The 27,949-nt window shown below is 45.3% G+C and overlaps 1 protein-coding gene across 2 annotated transcripts in view; it reads right to left on the reverse strand.

The window, feature by feature from the left end:
* The window catches only part of PUS7 (pseudouridine synthase 7), a 43,920-nt gene extending 16,192 nt beyond the window's left edge, over window positions 1-27,728 (reverse strand). The window contains exons 1-7 of one of the 2 annotated variants that reach the window (XM_084787584.1): window positions 27,569-27,728; window positions 22,522-23,060; window positions 19,434-19,518; window positions 19,221-19,322; window positions 15,020-15,164; window positions 7,280-7,391; window positions 6,467-6,544 (exon numbers count right to left, since the gene is read on the reverse strand). In XM_084787584.1, the coding sequence (XP_084643710.1) occupies window positions 6,467-6,544; window positions 7,280-7,391; window positions 15,020-15,164; window positions 19,221-19,322; window positions 19,434-19,518; window positions 22,522-23,027 (1,028 nt within the window). In that variant the 5' untranslated portion in view covers window positions 23,028-23,060; window positions 27,569-27,728. Of the gene's footprint in view, window positions 1-6,466; window positions 6,545-7,279; window positions 7,392-15,019; window positions 15,165-19,220; window positions 19,323-19,433; window positions 19,519-22,521; window positions 23,061-23,671; window positions 23,692-27,568 lie in introns of those variants that run through there. The other variant, XM_084787583.1, reaches the window with a different exon arrangement.
* Between the last annotated feature and the right edge of the window lie 221 nt (window positions 27,729-27,949).

Consider the following 27,949-nt stretch of genomic DNA (forward strand, 5'->3'; position numbering starts at 1 on the left):
CTAGACTGAGAAACCCCTACCCTGCTATCATTTTACAGAAGCATTTGCCATGCTTTTAGAATTGTTACATTAGAAAGTCTTTTGTCTTCCTCAACAGGGAATCTATGTAGAAAAGCAAATACTACACTGAAAAGGCTTTGTTCTTTCTCTATCCCCAGAACCCTCCCCACTCGCAGCTGATGTTATCAGTTTCTTTCTTGGAAAGACTTAGATTTTATAAAAAACTGTGTGCATGTGTGAAAAAGTACAGGTAGCCCTGGAGGCCTGTCACTGGATCCCCTACAGTGCCAGAGGTCACAGATTGCCCAGTGTGGGTGCTCCCCGAGAGCAGCACACAACACTACTCCCGGACTATCTCCCTAGCCTCCTGGCCTGGGAAGTTTTGAACTAAGATTAACACAACACCCTCAGAAAAGATGTCTGTCTGAGAGGGCTTCATGTTCTTCATAGATTAAAATGTTGAAAGTGCTAATATACATACATATGTGCACACGCGCACACACACACACACACATGGCCTGAAGAGATGGCTCAGCAGTTAAGAGCACTTGCTGTTCTTACAGAGGACCTGGGTTTGATTTCCAGTACCCACATGCTGGAACCCACAACCATCCGGAACTTGTTCCAGATCTGATGCCCTCTTTTGCCATCCACAGGCACCAAGCCTGCACATGGTGCAAACGTAGGCAAAGTACACATTAAATAAGATGAATCTACAAACAAAAAAATCAAACAAACCCCAAAAGCCCCTGTAATGCTATAGAGAGGCCATCCTGGGCTGTATAGGCAGTCTCAGGTCAGCCAAGGTTACAAAGTGAGACTCTGACTAAAGACAAACAAAATGGTAACACCCAAAACCAAAAAATAAGTTTCACAATAAGTCTCGCCAGAATTCTCACTGCCCCCCGCCCCAACACGAGTGACTTTACACTGTCGCCTTGAATGCTTCCATACGCATCTTTGGATTTTCCAGAATACAAAAGGAGTCGTCAGGTCCCTCTTTGCTACCATCTGGGCACCAGGAATCCAACTTATTTATTAGACTGTGAATTGTCTTTAGGATTCTCTAATGTGAGTCACGGACTAGTTGTTTCCAGTTTTCAATTATTAGAAACAATGCCACACAATCCACCACGGTGCCTAAAAACATGGCTTTACTTTTTGCCACGCCCATGTTCCCTTTGGTGAGATAGCCACTCAGGTCAAGGAGCAGAGGCAAGGGTTCGAGCTTGGCTTGAGTCTGCCAAGGGTTTCCCCGTGCATTTACATCTGTGTGGGCACGTGTGCATTTGTTTGTGTGTGTGCGCATGTGTGAATGTTTATGTGTATGTGTGCACATCTGCGCGTACATCCATATACTTACGCCTGTAAACACGGGGCAGTGGAAGCGCTGGGGGAGGGGTAGGTGTGGCTCTGGCACTGGGGGAGGGGTGGGTGTGGCTCTGGCCCCAAGCAGCTAATCAAGGAACATGTTCCATAGGCTGCTCCAGCCCCAATACATGGAAGGAACTAATGGGGCAACCTTGCTCTACACCTTGGTCACAAAATAAATAAATTTAAAAAAGAAATGAAGCTGCGTAAAGTTTTGCAATTCACTTACACAGGGCTGGAGACACAGCTCAGCAATTCAGAGTACTGGCTGCTCTTCCAGGACCAGTTTGCTTCTTAGCGCACACACTGGGTGCTTACAGACACCCGCAACTCCAGCTCTACGGAATCTGATGCCCTCTTCTGGCCTCTGAGGGAACACCACGCAGGGCGCACACACATTAAAAAAATATTTTTATATGTTGAAAAAATATTGAAAACTTTTCACCTGGGGCTAGAGAGATGGCTCACTGGCTAAGAGCACTTGCTGCTCTGCAGAGGACCCAGGTTTGATTCTCAGCACCGGCATGGTGGCTCACAACGATCTGTAACTTCAGTTCCAGAAGATCTGACCCCTTTGCTGACTTCCATGGTCACCAGGCATACATACAGTGTACATACATAGAAGCTGGTAAACATTCATACATATAAAAATACAGCACGTCTTTTTTTTTAAATCACCTGACCTCCTGAATCCTTTTTATTTCTGTGCTGGGAATTGAGCTTAGTGCTTCACCTTTAAGCAGTCTACCCTTAAGCTATTGCCAGCTCTTCTGGAATCCTTTAGCAAAAATGCACCAATGCTCCCTGAAGACCACTAACTCCTTATAAACGTAGCCTGTTTACTTCCTCATTTAACATGTAAGGACGCAGACTGACCAGGCTTTTCATTACTTTCATTACTCCCCCACTTTTGGTCAGTGTTGGGTACTACTAAACCTTTAGGCCTTACAACCACCAGCCTTACTAACAAAAAAAAAAAAAGCTGCTCCATTAATTAACAGAAATGGTAGGAGAAGATAGCCATCAAGTCAGGCGATGGGTGAAACCTGTTCCCCCAGCTCCCCCAGCCCCTGTGCCCCTGCAGGACCTCACACACACCAGGGCAAGCTCAAGCAGGGGAGCAGGTGTGCCCCAGCTGCCAAGTCGCAGCAGGCCCAGGAGAAAAGAGGCACCCGGCCCCTGAGTTGACTGTAGAGGGAGGACGCTGCAAGTCAAGGGCATGAGTCAGTCCCAGAACTGTATCACACAAATGCACAGGGTCAGCAGAAGCCAGTGAGGACCAGCGGACGGAGCTCTTCAGCCAGTGGGGACTGGTGGAGAAAGTGGCAGCATTTCAGAGCAGGAACAAAACAAACAAACAAATAAATAAAGTAAAAAAATAAGTACAAGCAAAGGACAGGAGCAACAAAGAAGGGAATTGTCAGCCTGGCTGTCCTCTGGAGACAGCTTTGTACTAGTACCAGGAAAGAGCCTGGCAGCTGTCCTGTCCTTTCTTTCTTAAGATGGGGTTTCCAGCTGCGCTTGGTGGCCCACAGCACTCGTGGAGGCAGAGGCAGGCTGGTCTACAAAGCGAATCCAGGACAGCCAAGGCTACACAGAGAAACCCTGTCTCCAAAAAAACCAGGGGACAGGGTCTCACTATGTAGCTTTGCTGGTCTGGAACTCACTACGTAGATCAGGCTGGTCTCACAGAGATCCGCCTACCTCTGCCTCCCAAGTGTGTGTGAGTGCCCAGCCTTGTCCTTCTTAAAAAAATAAAATTCACAATGTTGGCTATTTTCAATATCTACTCACAATGTGCTCAGTGTGTCCTCCTGAAAACGAAACCTCATCCACTCAGCAGTGGCTCCACGGCCTCTGGCCTTCCCTCCCTGCAGCCCCATCTGGCCTTTCTTCCCTGCAGCTGTGTTCATGTACTTTTTTGTCTGAAGAGTCCCCATTTTGGACATTTCATGTCAAATGGAATAAAATCAAATAATGGAAATGAAGTCAAATAGTGATTTTCTTATGCTTAACTATTTAATATATATATATATATATATTTAATGTCAGGGTCTCCCTGTGTAGCCCAAGCTTGCTTTTCCTCTACAGAGTGGTAGGATTAGTGCTTGTGCCAACATGTCCAACAACACATTGCTCTCAAGGCATATTATGCTATAAGACACACTGGTATTTCACTCTTTTATGGTGGAATAACATTCTCTCCCCATACATGATGGATAGCCATTTCTGCATCCGCGCAGCAGAAGCCCGGGGCTGTGTTTGGTTCTTAAAGGTGAAGGCCGACCAAGAGCTTTTGGTTGTAAATTCCTATGTGACAATCTTGTTTTTAAGCAGTAAGTAACTGACCTGTTACACACAAGCCTTTAATTAAAAAAAAAAAAAAAGCCAGAGAAATACTGGTCTAAGCTCAGACAGGAGACTGGCAGGGCAGACAGGAAAAGAGGCAAGTCACCCTGAATAAGACAGTTGGAGATCCTGTTGAAATTATGAAGTAGATCAGAGTTGCAAGAAGCTGGAAAGAAAGGCTGCTTATCCAAGGGCTATCACCTCAGCAATAACTCAAATCCCTGTGTGGCAGAAAGGGTTTATCCTGCTCACCAGTTCTCACGGGAAAGGCCAATCGCCCACCACACAGCTCCATTAAGCAATGCAGGGTGTAGCCTGTATCCGCGAGATAAGTGCCACATGCCTTCAAAGGCCAGCACTTGGGCGGCTATTACAGTGCCTCACAAAGTCAACAGGAAAATGAAAACAAAGTCTGTGAGGGCGGAGCAGTGCCCTGATCAAGCCTGACACCTACTGGCTGATGACGAGAACAGTGCCTTGGTTTAAAAATGATTGTTTCTAATCTTCAAATAGGCAACAGCTCCTCGGGGCCCCATTCCAAACAAAGCAACATCTTCACACACACCCAGTCAAGGTGATGGAGAGGCGCTCCCATGACAAGGGACCACTGCCTCAGGTCGAGGACGAAAAGGACTAGAATCCACCCCGTTGCCCCAGTCTTCGACATGACCATTAGGTCTTTCAGGATCTGGACCCTGCCCTCCCTCAGCCCTGTCTTTCCTCGTCTTCCTTTTCCCTTTCTCCTTCCCTTCATCCTCTTCCTTATCAGTCTTTTTTTTTTTTTAAGATTTATTTATTACGTATACAGCATTCTGCCTGCACACCAGAATAGAGCACCAGATCTCATTATAGATGGTTGTGAGCCACCATGTGGTTGCTGGGAATTGAACTCATGACCTTTGGAAGAGCAGTCAGTGCTCTTAACCTCTGAGCCATCTCTCCAGCCCCTTCCTTAACAGTCTTGATTCTACTTTCACTGTGTTCTCGCCTTCCCCTCTTTTTAGTTTAGCATACACAGTACATGGGTCTCCTGTGTCGTTTTCATACATACGTGTCATTTTATTTTGTTCTCACTCATCCTTTCCACCTTCCTGTGTGCCCAACTCTTTCAAACTTCCTCAAAAACAACCTCCACCTGTCTTTGCCATACATCTTCCTATATTCTCTACCCGCGCCCCCCCCCACCCCTGCCTTCCCTCTTGAGATCCCTTCCTCCCCTTCTCATGCCAGGCCCCTCCCCCCCAGCACACTTAAAACCAAAGATCCACATACAGGAAAGGGGGATATAGTCATTTCTCCCCGAGTCGTGGTGACTTCACTTGACCTAATGCTCTTCTGCAGCATCCATTTACCTAAAACGTAGCAAACGCCCCAGAAGTCTGTGTCTTTCCTACATGGATGCATGCTGTCTCCTCGGCACGGTTCCAATTTTAGCATAAAGGCTGCTGAGGCGAGCTCACAGAAAGTTTTACCTCTTGCTATGTGCCCAAAAAACTACTTACCAGGCAGTGTATGTGTGGTGCTCCACAAGTCTTTCTAATATTGTAATGTCTTATTGGTTTGGAGATACCAACCCTAAGGCCTCCCGGGTCCCGAGAAACATCGCATCCTTCTACCAAGACCACGAGTTCTCAACCAGCAGCAATACTGCCCCGCCCCTCCTGTGTATCTGACAAGTATGTTTCTTTTCTTTTCTTTCTTTTTTTTTTAAAAAAAGATTTATTTATTATTATGTATACAGTGTTGTCTGCTTGTACACCCGCAGGCCAGAAGAGGGTATCAGGTTACATAATTGATGGTTGTGAGCCACCATGTGGTTGCCGAGAATTGAACTCAGGACCTTTGGAAGAACAGGCGGTGCTTGTAACCACTGAGCCATCTCTCCAGCCCACATCTGTTTCTTTTCACAGCTGTATGAGGAGCAGGGACTTGTTTGTTATGTGCTTGCCATATGGGAAGGACAGAGATCAGGGAGGCTGCTAGATACCTCACAACGAGCAGAACCAGTTCGCACAACAGAGACTGTCCCAGTTGGAAAGCACTTAGTGTGGAGGTGAGAAGCCCTCGTCTAAACTAAAACCTGGACACCCCCTCATTATCTGTGTAAACGCTCCCTGACTGACGGTCATGGTAAGTCCCAGGCTTGCAGTCAGACAGACTACAGCACATCCCTAGCTCAGCCCGCTCCAGCAGGGCACAGTGTAACTGTCTGTCCTTTTCTAGATCTGCTTCAAAAGCAGAAACCACCTTTCTCACCGGTATGTTTGTTACAGACAGAAGATCTTATTCCCTGTAAGTGAATATCACAGAACACATATTGATATTTAAGAAACAGAAGAAAGGTGCACTTCCTCTTTCTGCTCCATCACAAACAGCTTTTAAAAATTACTCAAAAGAAAAAAAAAAAAAAGAAAAGAAAAGAAAAAGAAAGAAACATATTTGATAGATTAGGAAAGAGATTTAGGGTAAAATAAATGAAGTAGGAAAATGATATTTACAGAAAAGCAGAAGCTATGCTCAGCAGGCAGAGGCATCTGCTGCCAACATGCCGACCCGACAGCACAGGAGAAGGGAGTCCCTCCAGTGTCCTTTGACGTCCACAGATGTGCCATGGTATGCGCGTACATATGTAATACATACACATAAACAAACACACACAATAAAAGAGCCTAATTTTTTTTTAAATAAGGCAAATTTCACAGAGCAGAGCCGAGGCCCCCAAGGGGAGGGCAGGGTCTCTACTTACTTGAGAACAGCAATCTCCTGGACTGTGATGGCCCTTTTGTCTTTGGTTCCCATGTAGGAAAATATGTTTGGTTTTACTCTGGGGAGACAAAGAAAGCATTCTGAAGTCACACACCTTAACTAAAGCACATTTCTAATAGCTTAAGTTTCAAAAACACAGATATACTAACATAGTAAGAGACTAAGGAGAAACTTCAGTGAAGAGTTTATTGAGGGAAATATAAATGAACATGCAAGGAAAACAGCAACAAGCCACCTTCTTAGCAGGGCTTGATGCAGAGCCTCAGCCTGGGCCTGTCACCTGGCTAACCAGAAAAGAAACCACAAGCTGCCCACTTTCACAGTCTGATATAATCTGTTACACAGAACTGTGGCAGTAAAGGGGGAATCTAGTCTAGAGGTATAAACACAGCACTCTGAAATTCTACATCTTCAGTTTTCAAGAAGTTACAGTAACGTGATTTTTTTTTCCCTTCGGGACAGGGCTTCTCTGTATAGCCTTGGCTGTCTTGGACTCATTCTGTAGACCAGGCTGGCTTTGAACTCACAGAGATCTGCCTGCCTCTGCCTCCCATGTGCTGGGATTAAAGGCGTGCACCACCTTGCCTGGCATTGTTCTGCTCTTAATTGTATGTGAATTATTTGCTTCCAGACCTTTCATCTTATATTATTGGCATAGGAATTTAAAAGGTCTTGCTCTACTCACTGGTCTCTGATTCCTTCTCTTCCCCCCCACACCCCCCACCTCCCACGGAAAAAGAGACCACATTCCTACTTTACTAATTTCATGTAAAAACAGTAACAAGACACTAACCGTAAATATTTGGACAGGACATTGATGGCATCCATGGTGTCTTTGTTCTCCTTGTATAGGACAAAGTGGCAGTAACTTCCCCGAGATTTTGGCCAAGAATGTTTTCTTGGATCTTAAAAACAAAAAATTTAAATGTCATATATACTATAATAAAAATTAAAATTTTTTTTCTTTAATGAGACTTTATGGAGCTCATTTGGGGGGGTGTACAGAACTTTTCAGTAGCCAATCAGATGCAGCCTAACAGAAAGCATAAATGGTTATTATAGTTATATGAACCATACATATTAAGCTTGCTGTAACTGGGCACTTAAACACTGTCTACACTTAAATTCAAAAGCGAAGTATAAGTGGTGTGGAAAATAAGCAGGAATAAGCAGCTATCTTCTCTTGGCAGATACAAGGAGGCAGTGGTGCCTCGGCTCACATCAGGACCAGCCTTCAAGAGGACAGCCTGCTTACTATAAACATTCCTGCTTCACGGCCGGTGTTCACACATGGTAGCACAGATGGAAACAGGGTGTGTGAAGACTTGTCCTGGGGACTCTGTACATTTTCCAAAGGCCATTTCCACCATAAAAGTTGAGTTAATATACACAAATGCTCTATAGATATCTGTACATAGATAAACAGCTAATGGCCCAGGAAAACCTGACTGTCAAACCGTTCTTTTAGGCCCATTATTTCAAACATACTACAGTCTAGAAACACATTTTAAACAATGCAAGATTTAGATGTAAACAGTTCAGAGTAAAAAAAAATAATCGGGGCTCTGAGAAAAATAAGCCACAGCTACAATTTGTAGACACTGCAAACATTCAGAGGTGGTCTGTTTGCTGAGGGGCATACCCAGTTTCACTGACACAAAAACTCCATGAAAGAAAAATCACCGACACAAAAACCCTGTGAAAGAAAAATTCTAGAAACGTATTTTGCACAATCAACTAGAAAGACTCTTTTTGTTTGGAAAATTTTCCTTTGTCTTTGTCCTGAAGAAAGTCTTTTTCACACAAACTTAGATAATCCTGGGTTTGAAGCTGAGTGAACACCTGGCGTTGTCAAAGCAGTTCTTGACAACAGGTTAGTGATCTCACCTACAACGTAAAGATCCATCAGCCGGGGAAACAAGCAGCGACCCACCTCAGAAAACCGCCAGGAAAATCCACTTCCTTCTTGACGAACACGAGTCGGGTACAGAAATATTCTGTACACTTGTGCATAGAAAAATATTACAAGTACCTCTTTTGCTCCTGGAGTGAAACTCGCACAATTTTCCTTAGGGCTTTGTTAATAGGAGTAGCCTTTCCATCTTTTCTTCCAGCTCACTACCCTCAATCAAGGCTGTCTGTACCCCAGCACTTACGACAACATTGGCATTTCATCCTGACTACGTGCAACGCCAAGCACTCTTACCTGCTGCAGTTCTGACCTCTGTCCGAATGCACAGCATAAAGAGCACAAGAGAGTAACGTTTAATTGACGTTCCGTTAGCGCGCTTTATGGGTGAGCATGCACATGACCGCATGGTAAGGCGCACCGCAGGCTTCAAATGCACCCACAGCCATGCAGACGGCAGCGATGGAATGGTGTGGAGGCAAACAGTGAACAAATAGGAAACTCCCCTCTGGGCACAGCCGTCCTGTCTCAATCTCTTCACAGTGGGCCTGTCAGTCCGTCTGTCTGTCCGTCCTCCAAGCTGTCCTGTCTGATACAGCAAACTCTCCAGACCAGATATGGAATGCCTCTCTTTTGACAGATGTGTTTTGTGACTATGGTAAGACATATCCAAAGTGCTGTGAGTATCCTATTGTGGTGATGAGGATGCAGCTACTGCTTTGCCGTGTGTGTGTGTGTGTGTGTGTGTGTGTGTGTGTGTGTGTGTGTTTTGTAGTTTCCTGCATTGAGATGTAAAAATATTTAAAACTGAGTACTGTGAATATTAGCTTTCTATATTCATCAAGTTATAGATTTAAAAAATTAAGAGATGATTTATGGGACATACAATGTAATGGTCTTGCTTTTTAAGGTCATCTGAACAACCTGAGCTCTGAACAAACTCAGGGAAAAACTCATGTGTGGGGTGGTGGATTTTAGGAAGTCATTTTCATCTTACTGGATGTGATAATGGTTTGGGAGTTTAGTCCTCATTTGGCAAATATATACTGAAGAATTTAGGAATAAAATGACAAGTCCTATTAATTTACTTGAAAATGCCCCCAAAAGAAAACACAAGTGTGCACAGTGTGTGCAACGGGCTAAACAGAAACAAGAGAATGCTGTTCATTGTGAAGGTGGCCGATGGATACTCAGAGCTACGTCCTCTATGTGGGCACACCGTTGACAAGGTACATAAGAAGAAGCTAAAATAAAAATAACCAAGTACAACAGAAGCTGATTACTACACTGTTAAACTACTGGCCTTTAGCACAGTCACAGGCAGTTCAATGCAAGAACTAAATGCAGCCACAAGACTGAAAACCTAGGTGGTACCCTCCCTTGACAGAAACCAGGACCACCAGTGAGCTTGCCTCACAAGCACGCACCTTTATTAGCAAATCCAAGCACAGCGCATGAATTCAAGGACTTCTGTGACTACCAATGCAAATATTCCTCTTCTAGGAATACTCACTATACAGAAGAGAGAGAGATTTGCACTGGGAATATTCTGAATAAACAAACAAATCCATCTTGGACTCTACATAAACACTAGTCCCTGAGAACACTAAGTAAGGTACACTTAATCTTGCAATTTGAGCGAGGGTAAGACGCCTTCCACACTTTTGAGGCACTCCAATTTATAAGGCATTTGCAATGAATTCTAAGGCTGGCAATGCACTTCCTCTGTCCAGAAGGCTGCTTCTACCTTTAGAAGGTATGACATCACTGTCCGACCTACACAGGAAGAAGCCAGCTAACAAGGGAAACCATGCCCAGAGGTCCCGTGAGGAAGGAAGGAAAGATGTTGGTAGCCTGAGGAAAATGACACGAGGGGGCAGCACGTACAACATTTTCTGCTTATTCACGGTCGCCTTCATCAACGCACCCCATATACCAACCTTTAGCTGTCTCCATCTCCTGCTCCATCCACTGTCTTTACTGCCTTCCCCTTCCTCTGGGCCTCTCACTTTATACATAGGTACATTCATGGCCCTACTAGCTTCAAAGTCGAGTTCATGTCTTCTTCCCCCTACCCTGTGCTTTACTGCTTTACTTAAATAGCACTCTCTGCGTACCGCCTTCTGTCCCGGCCTACTGTGCAGACTCGTTTCCAGTCTCAGCATTCCAACACAAACTCCTGGAGCAAACAGACATCAGCGATTTATTGTGTTGCTTCCTGACTGGCAGGTTTTCAAGTCCCTATCTCGCCAAACCTTGAGCACTTTCTACTGTGGTCCCTGGGGTTCTTTCTTTCCACGGAGTCTGTGCCTCTTCCTCCTTAGGCCTAAGTCCAGAGACCCTGCCTGGGAACCATTTATTTCAGAAAGTACAGAGCAGCTGGAGGCAGTAGCCCTTCCGGACTATGCAGCTCAGGTTAGCCATGAACTCGACTCCTTGGCCTCCTGAGTGCTGAGATGATGCAAGCATGCTTCACGGCCAGCCCCAGATCCCTTTGCTAGAGTTTATGGTGAAAAACAAGCTCTTGAAAGCAGTTGGGATACATATAATCTCAAAATATCAATCTATTGCTTATTTGTGTAATGTTATGATATATACATAAAATTTACCATGTTTGAATAGGTAAAGCAATGTGCCTTTTTCAGGCTAGGTTAACACAAAATACCTAACATCTAACAGCTTGTCATTTCTGATCCTAGGCACTATGATTTAGAATGCACAATTTTTAAAAAATATTACACATACACACACACACACATTTATATTATTATATACATATAAAATAAACTACCTACAGCAAGAAGAAGCACAAAATATCAGGAATTAAATAAATGTTACATTCATAGTATTTTAGCTATTTGTATTTGGCAACCTTGAGGAAAACATCTTTCCTATCTTGGTGAGTCTAAAATTCTGAATGTAAATCAATATCTATCATATCTCATCTCTATCAACTTAAAACATCTATCTAGACCCAAAAACATCTTAACCCCTAAACAACTAAGCTTAATTGTAAAACTAAACTATCTGGCCTTCAACTCCATCAGAAACTTGAGAAGGAATAAAATCAACTCTCTGAGTAAATAGGAAGGGCAGGTTAGCAGCTTCCAAAGTGAAAAAAATGACAGAGGCAGTTTGCTGCCTGTACAGTCACCCAAAACTCTCTATAACATTAGAGCATCATCTTCAGCTTTCTGTCCCAGTATATCTGACAGACATATTTGTGAGGTAGGAACTATTGAAGACTTTCTTACCCTGTCTAGACAGAGTTTGGCCGTTGACTCTGCCTGCATCCAAGCTTGCCCATTTTTAGGCAGAACAAGGATATTTTGCCCAAATGTGGCTTGCCACATTTGGGTTTGTTTGTTTGTTTTCTAGTTTTTTGAGACAGGGTTTCTCTATATAGACTTTGCTGTCCTGAACTCACTTTGTAGACCAGGCTGGCCTCAAACTCACTGCGATCCGCCTGCCTCCCTCTGCCTCCCAGGTGCTAGGATTAAAGGTGTGTACCACTACGCCTGGCCTGGTTTGCCGCATTTAAAGCCATCTCCATAAGGAGGTTCTTTGATGCTCGTCATCCTTTTTGAGGTAGGCTGGGTGTTAGCCTATCTTATTGTCAATGAATCTTTAAAATAGTAAAAACATCTTTAAATGCCAAATTCTATATGTCTCTGGGGTTTCTGAAGACCTTCTCTAACTATTTTACCTTATCTATCTATAGAAGCATATCTGTCTGTTACACCTAGGATATATACAGAATGCACAATTCTATTTGGGGAAAGTTTAAGAATATTGTAAATCTTGGTTGGGTGGTGGTAGCAGCACATACCTTTAATCCCAGAACTTGGGAGGCAGAGACAGGCAGATCTCTGAATTCAGCGCTAGCCTGGTCTACAGAGTGAGTTCCAGAATAGCCAGAGCTACACAGAGAAACCCTGTCTCGAAAAACTAAGAAACCATATTATAAACCTAAGTTGGGTGTGTGGTGGACAACTATAACCCCAGCACCCGAGAGGTGCAAGAACCAGGAATCCAAGGTCACTACACAACCTGGACTACATGACACCCCAAAATAAACAAATAAAAATATATAAGCCACAAATTATACCAGGGCTTGGCAGTGGATGAGCTTCAACACATAAAGGGCCTGGGAGGACACACTGTTATCAGCACTGGCCTCCATTTTAGGGCCATGAATGAGACCGATAGATTCTTGCTCCCTCTGACTTCCTGGTGACTTTTACTTTAGGCCTCCCTCATCTTGAGGCAGGAGAACTGGAGGAGGAAAGGCTGAACGCGGCCTCCCCAGTGTCTGTCTCAGGCAGGGAACAGCCTTGGGATGAGGTGGAAGAGAACTCAGAAGACAGAGTTAGCCCAACTTTGACTAAATGGCCAAGAGGTTCAGGTGTCTGGGCAAATGTCGGTCTCAGTCTGCTTCTATGAAAAGTCAAATATTTTGTTACTCAAATGGGGAGGGATGCTTCATGTCACAGAATGTATTTATGAAATCACACTCGCACGTATGTATGCACGCACACGCACAAGCACGTGTGCGCGATGTCACAGGCCTTTAATTATAGCACTTGGTAGGCAGAGACAAGTGCATCTCTGAGTTTGAGACCAGACAGATTTACATAGTGAGTTCAAAGCCAGCAGGATTACATGGTAAGACTCTGGCTCAAAAACAAACAAAAAAGGTGGCTATGACACAAGCGCAGAAAAGCCAGCTTATTGTTTAAAGGAAAAGAGGGGATAAACTACAAAAGATGTCTTAGGCTACCAACTCCCTCCTTGGACACAATAGAGCATCTCCTAGGAAATGAAGCTCAGTCTGGCGAGGTGGCCCACACCTGTAGTCTCAGCACTTGGGAGGCAGAGGCAAGCAGATCTCTGTGAGTTCGAGGCCAGCCTAGTTCACAGAGTGAGTGCAGGACAGCCAAAAACCAAAAAGGAAAAGAAATGAAGGTTATTTTAAAGAGGCAACCTGTCAAAAACGCCTTTTGTAATCAGCACCTTTCTGACCACACTAGCAGAGTAAGACCTGGCCGTCCTCTCTGCAGAGTGGTTGCTGACCAAATGCTGATCAATCGCAGCCTCTGCAAATGCATCCGTGAGAGAACTAAGAGCCAATATGTCCAAAGCTGTACGTGATAAGTCACCTTCTGTTATCTCCACCTGGAGCAGTGACATACTGCCCCTGGGAGAACTGAAAATACAGGAACACACTTCTCTCAGCACTAACTCCTACACAACCTTGACTGACAGAGACACCACTACGTTACACTGTGACTTAGACATTATCGACTCAAACAGCAACAGGCAGATCCTCCTGCCTCAGCCTCCCACCACAGGCACGCGACACCACGCCCGGCCTCTCCCTTTCCTCCCCAACAACTAACTCAAAGCTTCTCACTTGTGTTTGGTTGTTCTCATTCAGTCAGTCCGGCGTTTTCACTTAAGGCCTTTTTCATGTCACCAGAGCATCATACTAACAGCGGAGTATTACCTCTAAAAATCATTTACGGGATGTTGACAGGACCCTAATGGGTTCAAGTCTCTTATGACATCATCTTGTGGGGTTCCTGTGGCACGTACTTTGAAATAACTGACGGCTAATAGGGGCGAACTTGAGGCATGTAGCACCAGACACTGGTGCAGGAAGAGAATGAAGAGATAACAGTCTTCCATTATAATTTTAAATAAAAATTTTATATTTTGATTTGATGGGAAAAACAAGAAATAATCAATTTTAATATAGATATATAGGATATCTATTTAATTTCGATATATAGAATAATATAGAAATATCTTAGAGTCATAGGTAAATAGGATGTCTCATGGCTATAGAGAACACACGAGAGCATAAACATCAAAGTGACTGACAATACAGTCACCTTGACAGAACAATGAACAACAGGAGACGGACTCAGATGAAGGGTGAACACCATGTTTTATGTGTGTGAGAGAGGGTATCCACACTTGGGAAGCAGAACAGGAAACATGCCCTTAGGAGGGGAGGCCAGTGTCTGTGTTCATCTGGAAGGTTCCTTACTCCTTTAAGAACACACAAGGAGGAAGGTTCCTTACTCCTTTAAGAACACACAAGGAGGGGCTGGAGAGATGGCTCAGAGGTTAAGAGCACTGGCTGCTCTTCCAAATGTCCTGAGTTCAATTCCCAGCAACCACAGGGTGGCTTACAACCATCTATGATGAGATCTGGTGCCTTTTTCTGGCGCACAGGTGTACATGCAGGCAGAGCACTGTATACATAACAAATAAATAAATCTTTTTAAAAACACACACACATCCACACAATGAGCAGTAATCCTTCAATTTTCTTCTTGAATCGGCACTCAGCCCATTCTCCTTTTCCGAGAACACTAGCTCTCAGGCACCACTGTAATTTTTTAAAATCTTCACTCACATATGAGGCTGAATGCAAGACTGCTCTGCATCTGAAATGACCTTTTGACTTTTGACCCCTAAAGGTGTGACATGACCTACATGCCCCTCTCTGTACAAAGGCAAGCAAGGCAGCTCATGGACGTGAAGAAGCAAGGCAAGGGTGGGGGTCCGTCCCTCCTGCTCGCCTGGTAGGAGAAAGCAGGCCACTGACACACTTACTTGCCAGAGCCTTTTTGCCGGCTGCATGGTAGGCTACGATGTATTTCTTGCCTTCTCTATCCTCTGTTTTTGTCTCCAATCCTGGGAAGAGAGATTTAACAGCTTGGTGGATGATGGTTCGTTTCTCTTTGGTGTTCTCAATGACCTAGAGAAAAAAGGAGACAGCTCTTACTCTAACAAGCACTAAATAGGAAAATAACAGTGAACTGGCAGAGACGGGGGGGGGGGGGGGGGGGGGGGGGGGGCTCATTTCATCAACTGCGCAAAAGTCAACCAAAGCGCGGGGCTATTACTTCAGAGAACATTTTCCAGCTGCCTGATGCTGCGGAACCCAAGGGCAGGGAAACGGAGCCCTCAGGCCTGTGATCGCCCACAGAAGCTGACTTCTGTACCTCTGGTAGACAGACGGCACAGGAAGTCCCAGGGCAAGATGCTGACAAAAAGAATTAACATAAAGAAAACAGCTGTTTCTCACTTAGAAACAGATTTTACCCCTACTCAATAGCACAAAAGGCTGGATATGCCATATTTGAAAGAAAAAAAGACTTCCCCAAATGCACTGATGCTATCTATATTCAATGCACATCTAATCTCTTAAAAATGCTGATGGTGGGGCTGGCAGGATGGTTCAATGGGTAGAGGCAACAGCCATGCAGATTTCCCTCTGACTTCATGCACAGAGATGGCTCAGCAGTTAAGAGCACTTGCTGCTCTTGCAGAGGACCTGGGCTGGCTCCCAGCATCAGTGGCAGCTTATAACGATGCATAACTCTAGTTCCAGGGAAACCTGACACTTTTCTGATCTCCTTGGACACCAGGCATGCACGTGGCACATACATACAGGCAAACCACTCATACACATAAAATAAACAAATATTTAAAACCAAACCAACACCACTAAATGAAAATAACAACAACAAAAAAATGTATTTCCTCTTCATTTAACAGATGAGATAACTTGCCCTTAATTTATGCTGCTTGAAAGTGAAAATTGGGGTCTGTAGAAGGAGCCCAACAAGTAAGAGCACTGCCTGCCTTGTCCCAGCACCCACACAGCAGCTCATAACTACCTATAACTCCCGTCCCAGGAGACTAGACACCCCCTATAGCATGCACGCAAAACACCCATAAACATAAAATTAAAAAAAGAAAGTTAAGACTGTCAGAAGACAATATAACTTCAGCATAAGAGTTAGTTTTGTCTGTTTAATTTTGTTTTTGGAGACAGGGTTTCTCTGTGTAGCCCTGGCCATCTTGAACTTGCTTTGTAGACCAGGCTGGCCTTGAGCTCACAAGAGATCCACTTGCCTCTACCTCCCAAGTGCTGGGATTAAAGGTGTGCGCCACCACTGCACGGCAAGAGTTAGTTTTGTCACATGTGGGAAATATACACGGGGGTAAGACACAACACTGCATTATACACATAGGAAAACCTGTACTCTATTTTTTTTTTAAATATTTTTATCGGTATATTTTTGTAAATTTCACATCATGTCCCCTAATCCCTCTTAGCTCCTTGTCCCTTTGTATACGTCCTCTGCCCTTGCAACCTGTAACCCTCAAAGAAAATAAAAAATAAACAACAAAACAACAAAAAAACCAAATTTAAAAAATTTGTCATGGAAGCTGCAGTGTGTCACAGTGTGCCCCATAGTATGTCCTTTTGCCCATAAACCTTTACTTGCAAATGTTCACTGCCATGAGTACTGGTCTGGTCCCAGGCTTCTGGCTTCTGCTACACCATCAATACTGGGTCCTCAATGAATCTCCTCTAGGCTACCCTGTTGTTGCCCTGTGTCATGGAGACCCTGCAGCTTTGGGTCTGCAGCACTGGCCCCTCACATGTGCTGGCAGTTCATAGATGGGGTAGATGTTGGCGTGGGCCAACTCACAGCCCTGGATCTGGGCCTGGGTGGAAGCTGAGCTGATCAGCACCACAGCTTCTCCTGCACCGGCATCACCAGGGCAAGTTCTGCAGCACTGCTACCTTACCCAGTGCCAGAGCTGGCAAGAAGCAGGACCAATTCTCCAGCTCTCATGATGCCAGTACCAGACTTCCTGCCTGCCAGTGCTCTTAACTGCTGAACCATCTCTGCAGCCCTAGTTTTGTTGCCCTGGTAACCATCTCACCCTATCCTGGAATGTTTTATGTATGTAGCCCAGCTAGCCTTGAACTTGTGATTGCTTAGGTGCTGGGAGATGTGAGCCACCATGCCTTGCTAGAACCTGCTAAATTGTCAGTCTAAATAGATGTTTTTACGTACAGCGTGTTATTCCAACTTAGTGCTTTCAGCAATTGCAGATCTTGGCTCTGTGCTGTGAGGAAATCTGGAGAGAATTCTGCAAAGCCTGGTGTCCTTTTTACAGGGAAAAGCATCAATTTTTGATGGGGATATAAAAAAGTTATAGAATGCAACTTAAGAAACAACTTTGAAAAGACTAACAGGACAAAAACCACATCAGCCGTAGAAGACAGAGGGCACATAACGAAGAGGGTTTGCTTATGTTTGGTGGCAATGAAACCGTGCAGAGGTTAGAACCTGAGTGGCAGAGGAAATAACTTAAGTCAGTGCAGGGCTTGCCAAGCAATCACAGTCCTTAGCTGGAGTTCCAGAACCTACACAAAAAAGCTGGACGCGGTGATCTGCACTTCCAATGCCAGCACTGGGGAGGCAAAGAGAGGCAGCTCACTCCCTGGGGCTAAACCTGCCAGCTAGCTGGGGCTAACTGGGTGAGGTCTAGGCCAAGTGAGACAGTCTCAGAACTCAAGCTGGGTGGCTCCCGAGCAATGGCACCCAAGGCTCTCCTCTGGCCTCCAAATGCACCTATGCACTTGGGCATCTATGTTTACCCCCACACACACCCAAATAGAGAAACAGATACAGTAGTCAGGTGTGGTGGGGTGAGCCTGCAACCTCGGCGCCTGGGCAGAGGCAGGAGGGTCAGGAACTCGAAGTCCTACTTAGCTACCCACAGTTTGAGCCAGGACAGGCTATGTAAGAACCTGTCTCAAATAGTAAAATAATTCACCAAAACCCAAACTAAACCAAACCAGAAAAATAACCAACTCTTAAGGTTGGGGATAAAGGCAAGTTGGCATCAGTTTAGCATTTTCAAACCCTAGGCTCAATCTCCAGGACATGATGATTCGAGAATGCCCACATCATAGCAAAGGGGAGGTTGAGGATTGAGAGCCCCAGGCTAACAGAGGCCATATAGTGAGAGCCTTTCTCAAAACACACCAGGCCAAACCAAGCCAAACCAAACTGCACACAGAGACAAACCACAACCTACTCCTACGACTTTTCTACCTGGTATTGAGAGGAGTTTGTCTGTGGGTAGACCCAGTTATTTAAGAACCTTAAACGTTCAGTGGTGGTGGGGAACGAATGTAGGGGTGAGCTGGGAGAAACTGGGGTGAACTGAGTATGGTGATCGGAACGGAAATGGCCGCCCTAGGCCGCCCATAGCTAGCCTGGGCCACGTGAGCAGAGTCGGGGTGGGGCTCAGCAGCACAGCGGATGATCAGTATGTAGAAAGCCCTGGTGCTGATCCCTAGCACCATGCCCAGGTAACATCACTTTCCCTCAATGTATTAGCCTAGGAAAATAAAATTTCCATAGGAAAAAAGAGTGAATAATGCCATTTTCTATCCCATTGACTACCTAAGCTCTGTCTTTCTCAGGCAACAGTAGACCCAGCTTGGGGGAAGGGCCATCATCTTCGCTTCCCCGTCACTCCCCCTTTTAACCCCACCACTTGCTGGCCAGGTATGGTGGAGGTTAGGGCTAAACTTAAGGCCAGTCTGGGCTACAGAGAGACACTCAGCCCCAGACAACAAACGCTGGGTGTGCAGGTAAACACTGCAACCTCAGGGTTTGCCAGATGGAGAGGGGACAAATAGAAGTTCAAGTCCAGCCCAGACTGTGAGATCCTGTTTCAGTAAGAACAAAAACAAACCAGCTTTAAAAAAAAAAAATAAAATAAAAAAATTAAAAAAAAAAATATATATATGTAATCTTGAAATCGATTATTTGCCCTGATTTCAAACAAACAAACAAACAAACAAACAAACCCTGATGGTAGACTACCTTTTGGGGTCAATAGGACAAGTCACCCTTTTGTTAAGCACAGATAACCTGCAGTGGTCTCCTGTTAACATCCACCCAGGCCCCAGGGCCTTGCCTCCTGCACTGCTTACCTCGATGGCAACACTAGTTTCTTTATTTTTGAAGAGCTGGAGCTCCTCCAACTGCTGCCTGTCCTCGGCTGTCAAAACCGTGAGTGCATCTTCTGGAGGGTCCTTTAACCACAAGAAAGCAAGAGTCACACACGGACAGTAAACCCGCCTTTCTAGGCTCCCGAGGAAGAGCTCCTGTATACAAAAGGTGGCTTTTTCTAGAGACATTTTTACCTCTTCATCCACTGGAACAGATAAGTCATCCAAATGGCTGACCCGTCCGTCTTTTCCAATTTCATGAACAACAAAGTCCGAGTATCTAATGAAAAGACAACCAGAGTTTTCAAGAAGTGAATATTTTACTTTCTACACAGTTTTGGGACAAAGTTTACTATCATTTAAGACGAGATTTAAATAAAATCTTTATCATAAAGTAACACCAAACAATTTTCTCTTATTTTAATGAACACTGAAACACACGTAGTTTTATACTAGAAGCTTCTAAAATATTATTATAGCGTATATTGACAAATACAAAGTGAGAGTTCATCGATATTTCCGGCTGTGTTGGTACAGTGCTTGAGGAGCCAGCATGGATGAAGCCTTGACTTTGATCGGCAGCACTTACTTGAAAGAGCCGGGTGATCCTGGTAGCGCATGCCTGTAATCTGTTGGGGAGACACACACAAGAGGAGCCCTGAAACCTGCAGGCCCGCCAGTCTACATGAGTTGGTTTTAAGATTGTCTCAAGAACAACACAGAAAAACTGAAGAGAGCTCAGTGGTTAAGAGTACTCACAGAGAACATAGGTTTGGTCCCCAGTAACCACATGGCAGCCCGCAACTGCCCGCAAGTCCAGTTCCAGGGGACCTGATACCCTCCTTCCAGCCTCCTCAGGCACTGCACACATGCGGTACAGACATAAATACATGCAGGCCTTCACACCATACCCATAAATCCAATCTTTAAAAAATAATCACGTGAGCCGGGTGGTGGTGGTGGCGGCACACACCTGTGATCCCAACACTAAGGAGGCAGAGGCAAGTGGAGCTCTGTGAGTTCAAGGCCAGTCTGGTCTACAGAGCAAGTTCCAGGAGAGCCAGGGCTACACAGAGAAACCCTGTCTCAAAAACAGAAAACAACAATAACAACAAAACCTAGAAAAAAAAATCATGTGGAGAGTGATTGAGGGGGGCACCTGAGGTTGGCCTCTGGCTCTCAATCATGTGGAGCGTGATTGAGGGGGGCACCTGAGGTTGGCCTCTGGCTCTCAATCATGTGGAGCGTGATTGAGGGGGGCACCTGAGGTTGACCTCTGGCTCTCACGTACATACACACTATGGTCTATATTAGGGTCATAAATACAGCCAATTAGTTCATTGAAACTAAAGAATAATTAAAAACAGTTAAATCAGAATTCAGCAAGCCTGCCATAAGCTACCATGAAAGCTTATTTCTATCTCCACTCTGGACATCGTCTTAGCAGCTCTCACCATGACACTATTATCTATCTTTTGGATGTGGCTACGGGAGCTCAGGAGCCTTAAATAAGTATTACATAGCTTACCAGGATCATATCCAACTTCTGGCTCCAAATAATTTCTGCCTACTGAAAATATGGTCTGTTCAGATGAAAAAGCTTAAGATTATTAAGATGAATTAAAAAAAAAAAACAGCAAACTTTGAACATGTCTAAAAGAATTTAACAAAACAAGCACATCCCCTCACACACATTAGCTATCTGTATGGGAAGTTATGTTTACTCAAATAGTTCTGGGAATGCTCTCTCTTTGATAAGAACTAAGAATTCAGGGCTAGAGAGATGGCTCAAAGGTTAAGAGCACTGGCTGGTCTTCCAAAGGTCCCGAGTTCAATTCCCAGCAACCACATGATGGCTCACAACCATCTATAATGAGATCTGGTGCCCTCTTCTAGTGTGCAAGCATACATGTAGGCAGAGCAGTGTATAGATAATGAATAAATAAATAAATCTTAAAAAAAAAAACAACCTAAGAATTCATCATGAGTCAGATTGTGAATTAAAAGGTCAAACTGCTTTACAAAGCAAGACCCTGTCAAGAAAGAATGAAAAAGAGAGAGAGAGAGAGAGAGAGAGAGAGAGAGAGAGAGAACCCAAAAGAAACAGAGGAGAAATAGAAAAAAAAAAGAAAAAAAAGAAAGAAGTATTACGGGTACAGCATAGCAAGAAGGTTTGCCTGGTTCGCATGTGGTCCTAGGCTGTTTTTGTTTGTTTGTTTTTTTGGTTTTTTGAGGCAGGGTTTCTCTGTGTACCCTTGACTGTCCTGGACTCCCTTTGTAGACCAGGCTGGCCTTGAATTCACAACGATCCGCCTCCCTCTGCCTCTCAAGTCTGGGATTAAAGGTGTGCGCCACCACTGCCCTAGCTTTAAAGAGCACCAGCCCTAGGTTTAAAGAGCACCACCGGAGTAAACACCTTCAAAACCCTACTTACTTAGCCGTACCCCCAACAGTGTGTCCCTTTTTGATCACAAATGTAAACAATCCTTAGGTTTAGAAAACTAAATGGACCAGGACAGCCAGGACTACACAGAGAAGCCCTGTTTCAGAAAACAAACAAACAAACAAACAAATAAAAAGGAAGAAAACTAAACTGAAAGCTGGGGATGAAGGTACACCCCCAAATTTCTAACCCTCAAGAGATTAAGGATTGAGTGTTCAAGGCAACTTTTGGGTCAATCTCAGTTATTTAGTGAGAAACTGCCTCAAAAAACAAACAAGCCAGGCATGGTGGCACATGCTTTTAATTCCAGCATCCAGGAGGCAGAGGCAAGTGATCACTGTTGGTTTGAGGCCAGCCTGGTCTACAAAGTGAGTCCGGAACAGCCAAGGCTACACAGAGAAACCCTGTCTCAAAAAACCAAAACAAACGAACAAACAAAAAAAGGTCTTTGAGCCGGGTGTGGTGGTGCACGCCTTTAATCCCAGCACTCGGGAGGCAGAGGCAGGCGGATCTCTGTGAGTTCGAGGCCAGCCTGGTCTACAAAGCGAGTCCAGGACAGCCAAGGCTACACAGAGAAACCCTGTCTCCAAAAAAAAAAAACCCAAAAAAAAAAAGGTCTTTGTTTGAAAGGCAGGAAGACGAAGGAAAGGTAGAAGGGAGCAAAGGGAGGAGGCAACGGAAAGGCATGGACTGTACAGCTCCGGAGCTGAGCTTGGCTAGCATGCCAAGATCCTGGGGGTTGAACAGAAACGGGGATAGAAAGCTTAATGCAAGGCTGGTCCGCTGATTTCTTTCTGAAGAAAAGCATTAACACAACTAAAACACAGTCATGAAACACACCTTTCTTTTAAGATCCCCGAGAAGCCCTGATGAGAACTCACAAACTTGGTGATGCCCACATCAAGTTCTGTGAGCCCATGCTTCATCATGTCTGCGAAACTCTCCGGCTCCTCCTCGTCCCCCGCCTCCGAGAGGCCGTCCTCCTCTTCCTCCTCCTCCTGATCCTCCTCATTCTTTCCATCGTCCATGGCACTCTCAGCTTCCGGAGGCGCCGGCTCATCCTCGCCGCAGGGTAGCGTATCCTCACGGTGTGGTATCGTGTCCTCACCGCGCGGTAGCGCATCCTCACGGCTGGGTAGCACATCCTCACGGCTGGGTAGCGCATCCTCACTGCAGGGTTGCGTGTCCTCACTGGGGGGTAGTGCGTCATTCTCTACCCCACCCTGACTGTTGATCAGACCAAGCTCGGAGACCTTCTGTTTCTTCGCCTGCTCCTGTGGGGCCCCGCCGTCATTATCTTCCACAACAAGGCACCCGCGTTTCAGGGACACGCTTGCTGTTTCCATCTTTAAAGGCTCCGAGAAAACATCTAAGACAACCTTTCACAGAGGAGAAAAGAGTAGAAAGTTATCAGTCTCCCAAACGGAAGCGGGTTTAGGCAAACAGAAGCACAGTGAACTTTGTTCAGAGCCCTTAAAAAAGCATTTGTTACAGTCATTCTCATCAGGGATGGGGAGAGATGGCTCAGTGGTTAAGAGCACTTGCTGAGCTTCCAGAGAACCCAAGTTTGGTCCTTTCATCCATATCAGGTGGCTCCCAACCACCTGCGAGTCCAGCTGAAGGAGACGAGACACTCTCTTCCGGCCTTCTAAGGCAATCACATACATGTGGCATACCCCGATACATATAAATAAAAAAATAAAACCCTGCCTCAAAAAACCAAATAATAATAATAACTTTTAATGAGAAAATAAGTAATTCACACATTGGCCTACCCTCCAATATATAAAAACAGAAAACTAGTGTAACAGTTCATATCAGAAGTCTTAAGAATAGCCAGGTTTTGAGGTCTATCCCGATGGGGCTTTCCTGGTAGCCACACATCGTTGGAAACGCCTCATAGAGTAACGTGGTTTCCTTGACTCACGGGTCCTATTTATTAGATCTGTGGGAAGGAACTACATACAAGACAGCTAACAAACTATGAAACCTTAACGTCAGTCTTGGGTGTATTTTTCTTCAGGTGCTGGCATCTCCTTCGCAAAGATGAGTATTCTGAGTGTTGGGTGAGTTTTGGTGGCATTGGATGTAATCTTGGGAAATAATACAGTTACAGTTCAATGATGAATTAAATTGTTCAACTGCTGAATGATACAGACATGAACTAAAACTTAATTCTGACAGAAAAACAAAACAAAAATACAAAAAAAAGAATAGCCAGGTGTGGTGGCACATGCCTATAATCCTAGCATTTGGGAGATGGATGCAGATGGATTTTTGTGAGTTTCAGGCCAGTCAGGGCTATAAAAAAGGACTCTGCCTCAAAAAACAAACAAAAAAATGTGTGTGTATATGTGTGTGTGTGTAGTTTTAAGCCAGAAATTCCTTTTTAGGGATTTATCTTTAAAAGGTAATTTAGAGATACAAGATGGTTCAGCAGTTAAGAGTATTGGCTGCTGTTGCAGAAGACCTGGGTTTGGTTCCAAATACCCACCCACACAGTGGCTCACAACCACTCCTAACTTGTTTCGAGGGATCTGATGCCTTCTTCCAGCCTCTGCAGCAGACACCAGACATGCATGTGGTGTACACACACACACACACACACACACACACACGTACGTCAAACTCTCATACACAATACACGTAAAATTTAAAAACTAAAAAAACGACAACAATAAAAAACCCAAACAGAGGCTGGAGAGATGGCTCAGTGGTTAAGAGAGCTGATTGCTCTTCCAAATGTCCTGAGTTCAATTTCCAAGCAACCACATGGTGGCTCACAACCATCTACAATGTGATCTGATGCCCTCTTCTGGCCTACCAGTGTACATGCAGGCAGAACACTGAATACATAATAATAAATAAATCTTTACCAAAAAAACCAAACAAACCCAAAAAACAAATAAACAACAGAATCAGGTGTGCAGGCGACGGGATGGATGGCTCAGAAGTCAAGAACACCTATTGCCCTTCAGGGCACCCACTTTCAGTTGGCAGCACCCTCATGCAGTGGGCTCACACTGCCTGGAACTCCAGTTCCAGGGGACCCAACGCTCAGCCCTGGTGTCTGCAGGTACCCTGTGCACACAGTACACAGACAAGCAGGCACACACGCATACACATAAGACAAAGTACAAACACATACGCTGAATAATATGTAGATACAACTGACTAGGAACTGCAACAGGTGGTTCCTTCTCGGGGAGGACCAGTGTGGTTAGGTGATAGCTGTTGTGTTTCCACCATTTCTTTATTATTATTTTATTCCAGGCACCTGCACTATCTTTTCAAAACTGATAATAATACAGTGGCATATGAGTTACAGTACCTATGAAGTTAGCCAGATATGATGGTATACACCTTAACCTCAGCACCTGGAAGTGTAGAGGAATTTAAATCCAGCAACATGGGCTGGAGAGATGGCCCAGAGGTTAAGAGCACTGCATGCTCTTCCAAAGGTCCTGAGTTCAATTCCCAGAAACCACATGGTGGCTCACAGCCATCTATAATGAGATCTGGTGCCCTATTCAGGTGTGCAGGTATACATGCAGGAAGAACACTGTATACATAATAAATAAATAAATCTTTTAAAAAAATCCAGCAACATGGCTGCTCTGGCAAGAGATCACACCCAAAGACCTTCTAGGTCTATGTGATCCGGCTGGAATGCAGACACACTCTGGACTACAGTATGATTTGGCTGGACTTAGAATACACCTTTAATCCAAATAATGAAGGTAAGGTTAGTTTATAGAAGCAGCCATGTTTCAAAGTGAAGGCCAATTGAGGGGCAGACAAAGTGACGAATCAGAGAAAGGTTTGGCAGAATGAGTCAGAGATAGGATATGCCCAACTCTCATGAGAACAGAACAGGAAAGAGGGGCTACTTAAAAGCAGCATAGAGTGGGAGAGAGAGTGGTTTTTACCAGGACAGTTTTGCAGAGGCAAGTTGCAGAGAGAACAAACTACACACAGGAGCCAGAAGATTAAGACATATTGCTAGAGTTAGTTTGAGGCCAGGCAGAGCAATTCAGTCAGAAGCTAAGAGAGACCACTTTGAATCAGTCAGCCTGGAGAGGCGTATGGGCCAGAACATCTGAGTTGAACCAGCCAATGAGAGTTCAGAATGAGCTAGAAAGGCTTGGGTAAGGCTCTCATCTCATCCCCTCATGTGAGGAAATAAAAACATTTACAAAGGACCAGGAGTTCAAGGCCAGCCTGGGATACAAGAGACCCTGACTCAAAACAGCAAGGGAAGATAGCTTAGTCAGTAAAGTGCTTGCCTAGCACACCTGAGGATCTGAATCTAATCCCTAGCATTCAGGGCTTCTTTTTTGAGGTTTTGTTTTTTGTTTTGTTTTGTTTTGTTTTTTGAGACAAGATCTCCCCACATAGCCCTGGGTGTCCACCTGCCTCTGCTTCCTAAGTGCTGGGATCTAAGGCCTGTGTCACCACGCTAGGACCCTAAGACACTTTAAATACTTTTGCTTTTTGAGACAGTGCTGTGCACAACAGGCAAGTGTGCTAACAGTGGGCCACACTGCCCTGTTTTTTTTTTTTTTTTTTTTTACTTTGACTCAGGGTGGAGCTGAGTTGCTTAGAATGCCCTTGATCTCACCATGTAGCCAGGGCAGGTTTTGCATTTGTGATCCTCCTGCCTCGGCTGGCAGCAGCTGCCTAGGACGGCCGAGCACACTCCACATCCTAATCTAAAAAAAATTAATAAGTTTACCAGAATCACTCACTCTGAATGTCTTGAGCATATCCTGGCACTGGAGAAAAATAGAAGACTTCCTGCAATGAAGCAGATGACACGTGTGGGGGAACCCACTGGCTGTCCCCTCTTGCAAGGCCAAAACTAAAGGGCTGAGGCAAGAGGAGTCTCCAGTTCAGACCAGCCTGAAGTCCTCTCTCAAAAAAGGTATGTGTTCAAACGGCCTCCAGAGCAAGTCCAGGACAGCCAAGGCTACACAGAGAAACCTCGTTTCGAAAAACCAAAAACCAAAAAAAAAAAAAAAAAAAAAAAAAAACCCACAAACAACAACAAAACAAACAAACAAACAAAAAAACACCCACAAACAAAAAACACTGCCCTGACACTGGGGCATACTATTTTACAGATGGCCACAGATTTTTGTTGTTGTTTAAGAGTGGGAACAAACCAAAACAACACCTATATTTTATAAGGGTTTTTTTTTGGTTTTGTTTTGTTTTCTGTTTTTTAAGAAGTGGCCTTCAACTAAACCTTCACATCCCTACTTTCTTGACAGGCACTAATTAACAGCAATGACCATGTACTTTTTACGACCCCCTCATCGAAGGGCTGGTGAGAAGGACCTAAGGGTAAGGAGGCTGTACAGTCACAAAGCAGAGGCTGGAGAAGACCCCAGATGTCAGCTTCTCCGGGGTTGAAAAGAGAGCAGCGGCCCCCCCGAGGCCTGGCCAGCACGTAAAACATCTGCAGCCAGTAGCTAGCACCAGGCCCGGACCGGTGCAGGCTGGTCCGGCTATTCGCGGGACTGGGGAAAAGGTTGGTTTGCTCTTCAAGGAGGGAGATGAGTTTGGGGAGCGCCTGAGGGACCGCAAGGCAAGGGAAGAGAGGGAAAAGAAGGTTCTGGCCCACAGCGCCGCGGCCAGAGGGCATGGGGACGCGGCGCCGCCTAACGACCGGCAGGGATCAAGGCGAAGAATCGGAATCGGAATCGGAGAGCATAGATAGCGAATTAGAGCTCTGGGATCCTGGATCGGGGATCGTGGAGCAGAGATCCGGAGCCGGGAATGCGGAGCCGGCGGCGGAGAAGCCGGGAGCGGCGCGGGCTGCGAGCACGGCCGGCCGCGCGCCTCTCCGCAGGCCTGGGGCCGCGCCACCACGCCGCGCACTTACCCGGAGCCTGAGGGCCGAGCGGCGACGGGAGCGCTCGGTTCTGGACGCAAGAGGGCGGCGATCCGCGGATGGAGGATGCACCGCGCCGAGACCCTCCAGGACTAGGTCCCCCACCTACCGCCAGGCTCGCACACGTGCGGCGCCGCGCTGCGCCGACCACGCCCCGGGGCGGAGCCCGCCCACGGGTCCCGGAAGGACGCTCCTCCCACCGCCGGCTTGGGAGCATCTGGCCTTATGCAAAGAACTCTGAACACTTTTAGGACTTCAGAAACCGAACATGCCTTATTAGTTGTTCACTGTGCTTGAGTGGGAGCTTCTTTCACAGTTATGGCCTTTTATTACAGCTAATAACTCATATTTATCGAATGGGTTTCCTATCAA

The sequence above is a fragment of the Acomys minous genome (genome assembly GCF_964271855.1).
Source record: "Acomys minous genome assembly, chromosome: 6".
NCBI classification, from domain to species: domain Eukaryota; kingdom Metazoa; phylum Chordata; class Mammalia; order Rodentia; family Muridae; genus Acomys; species Acomys minous.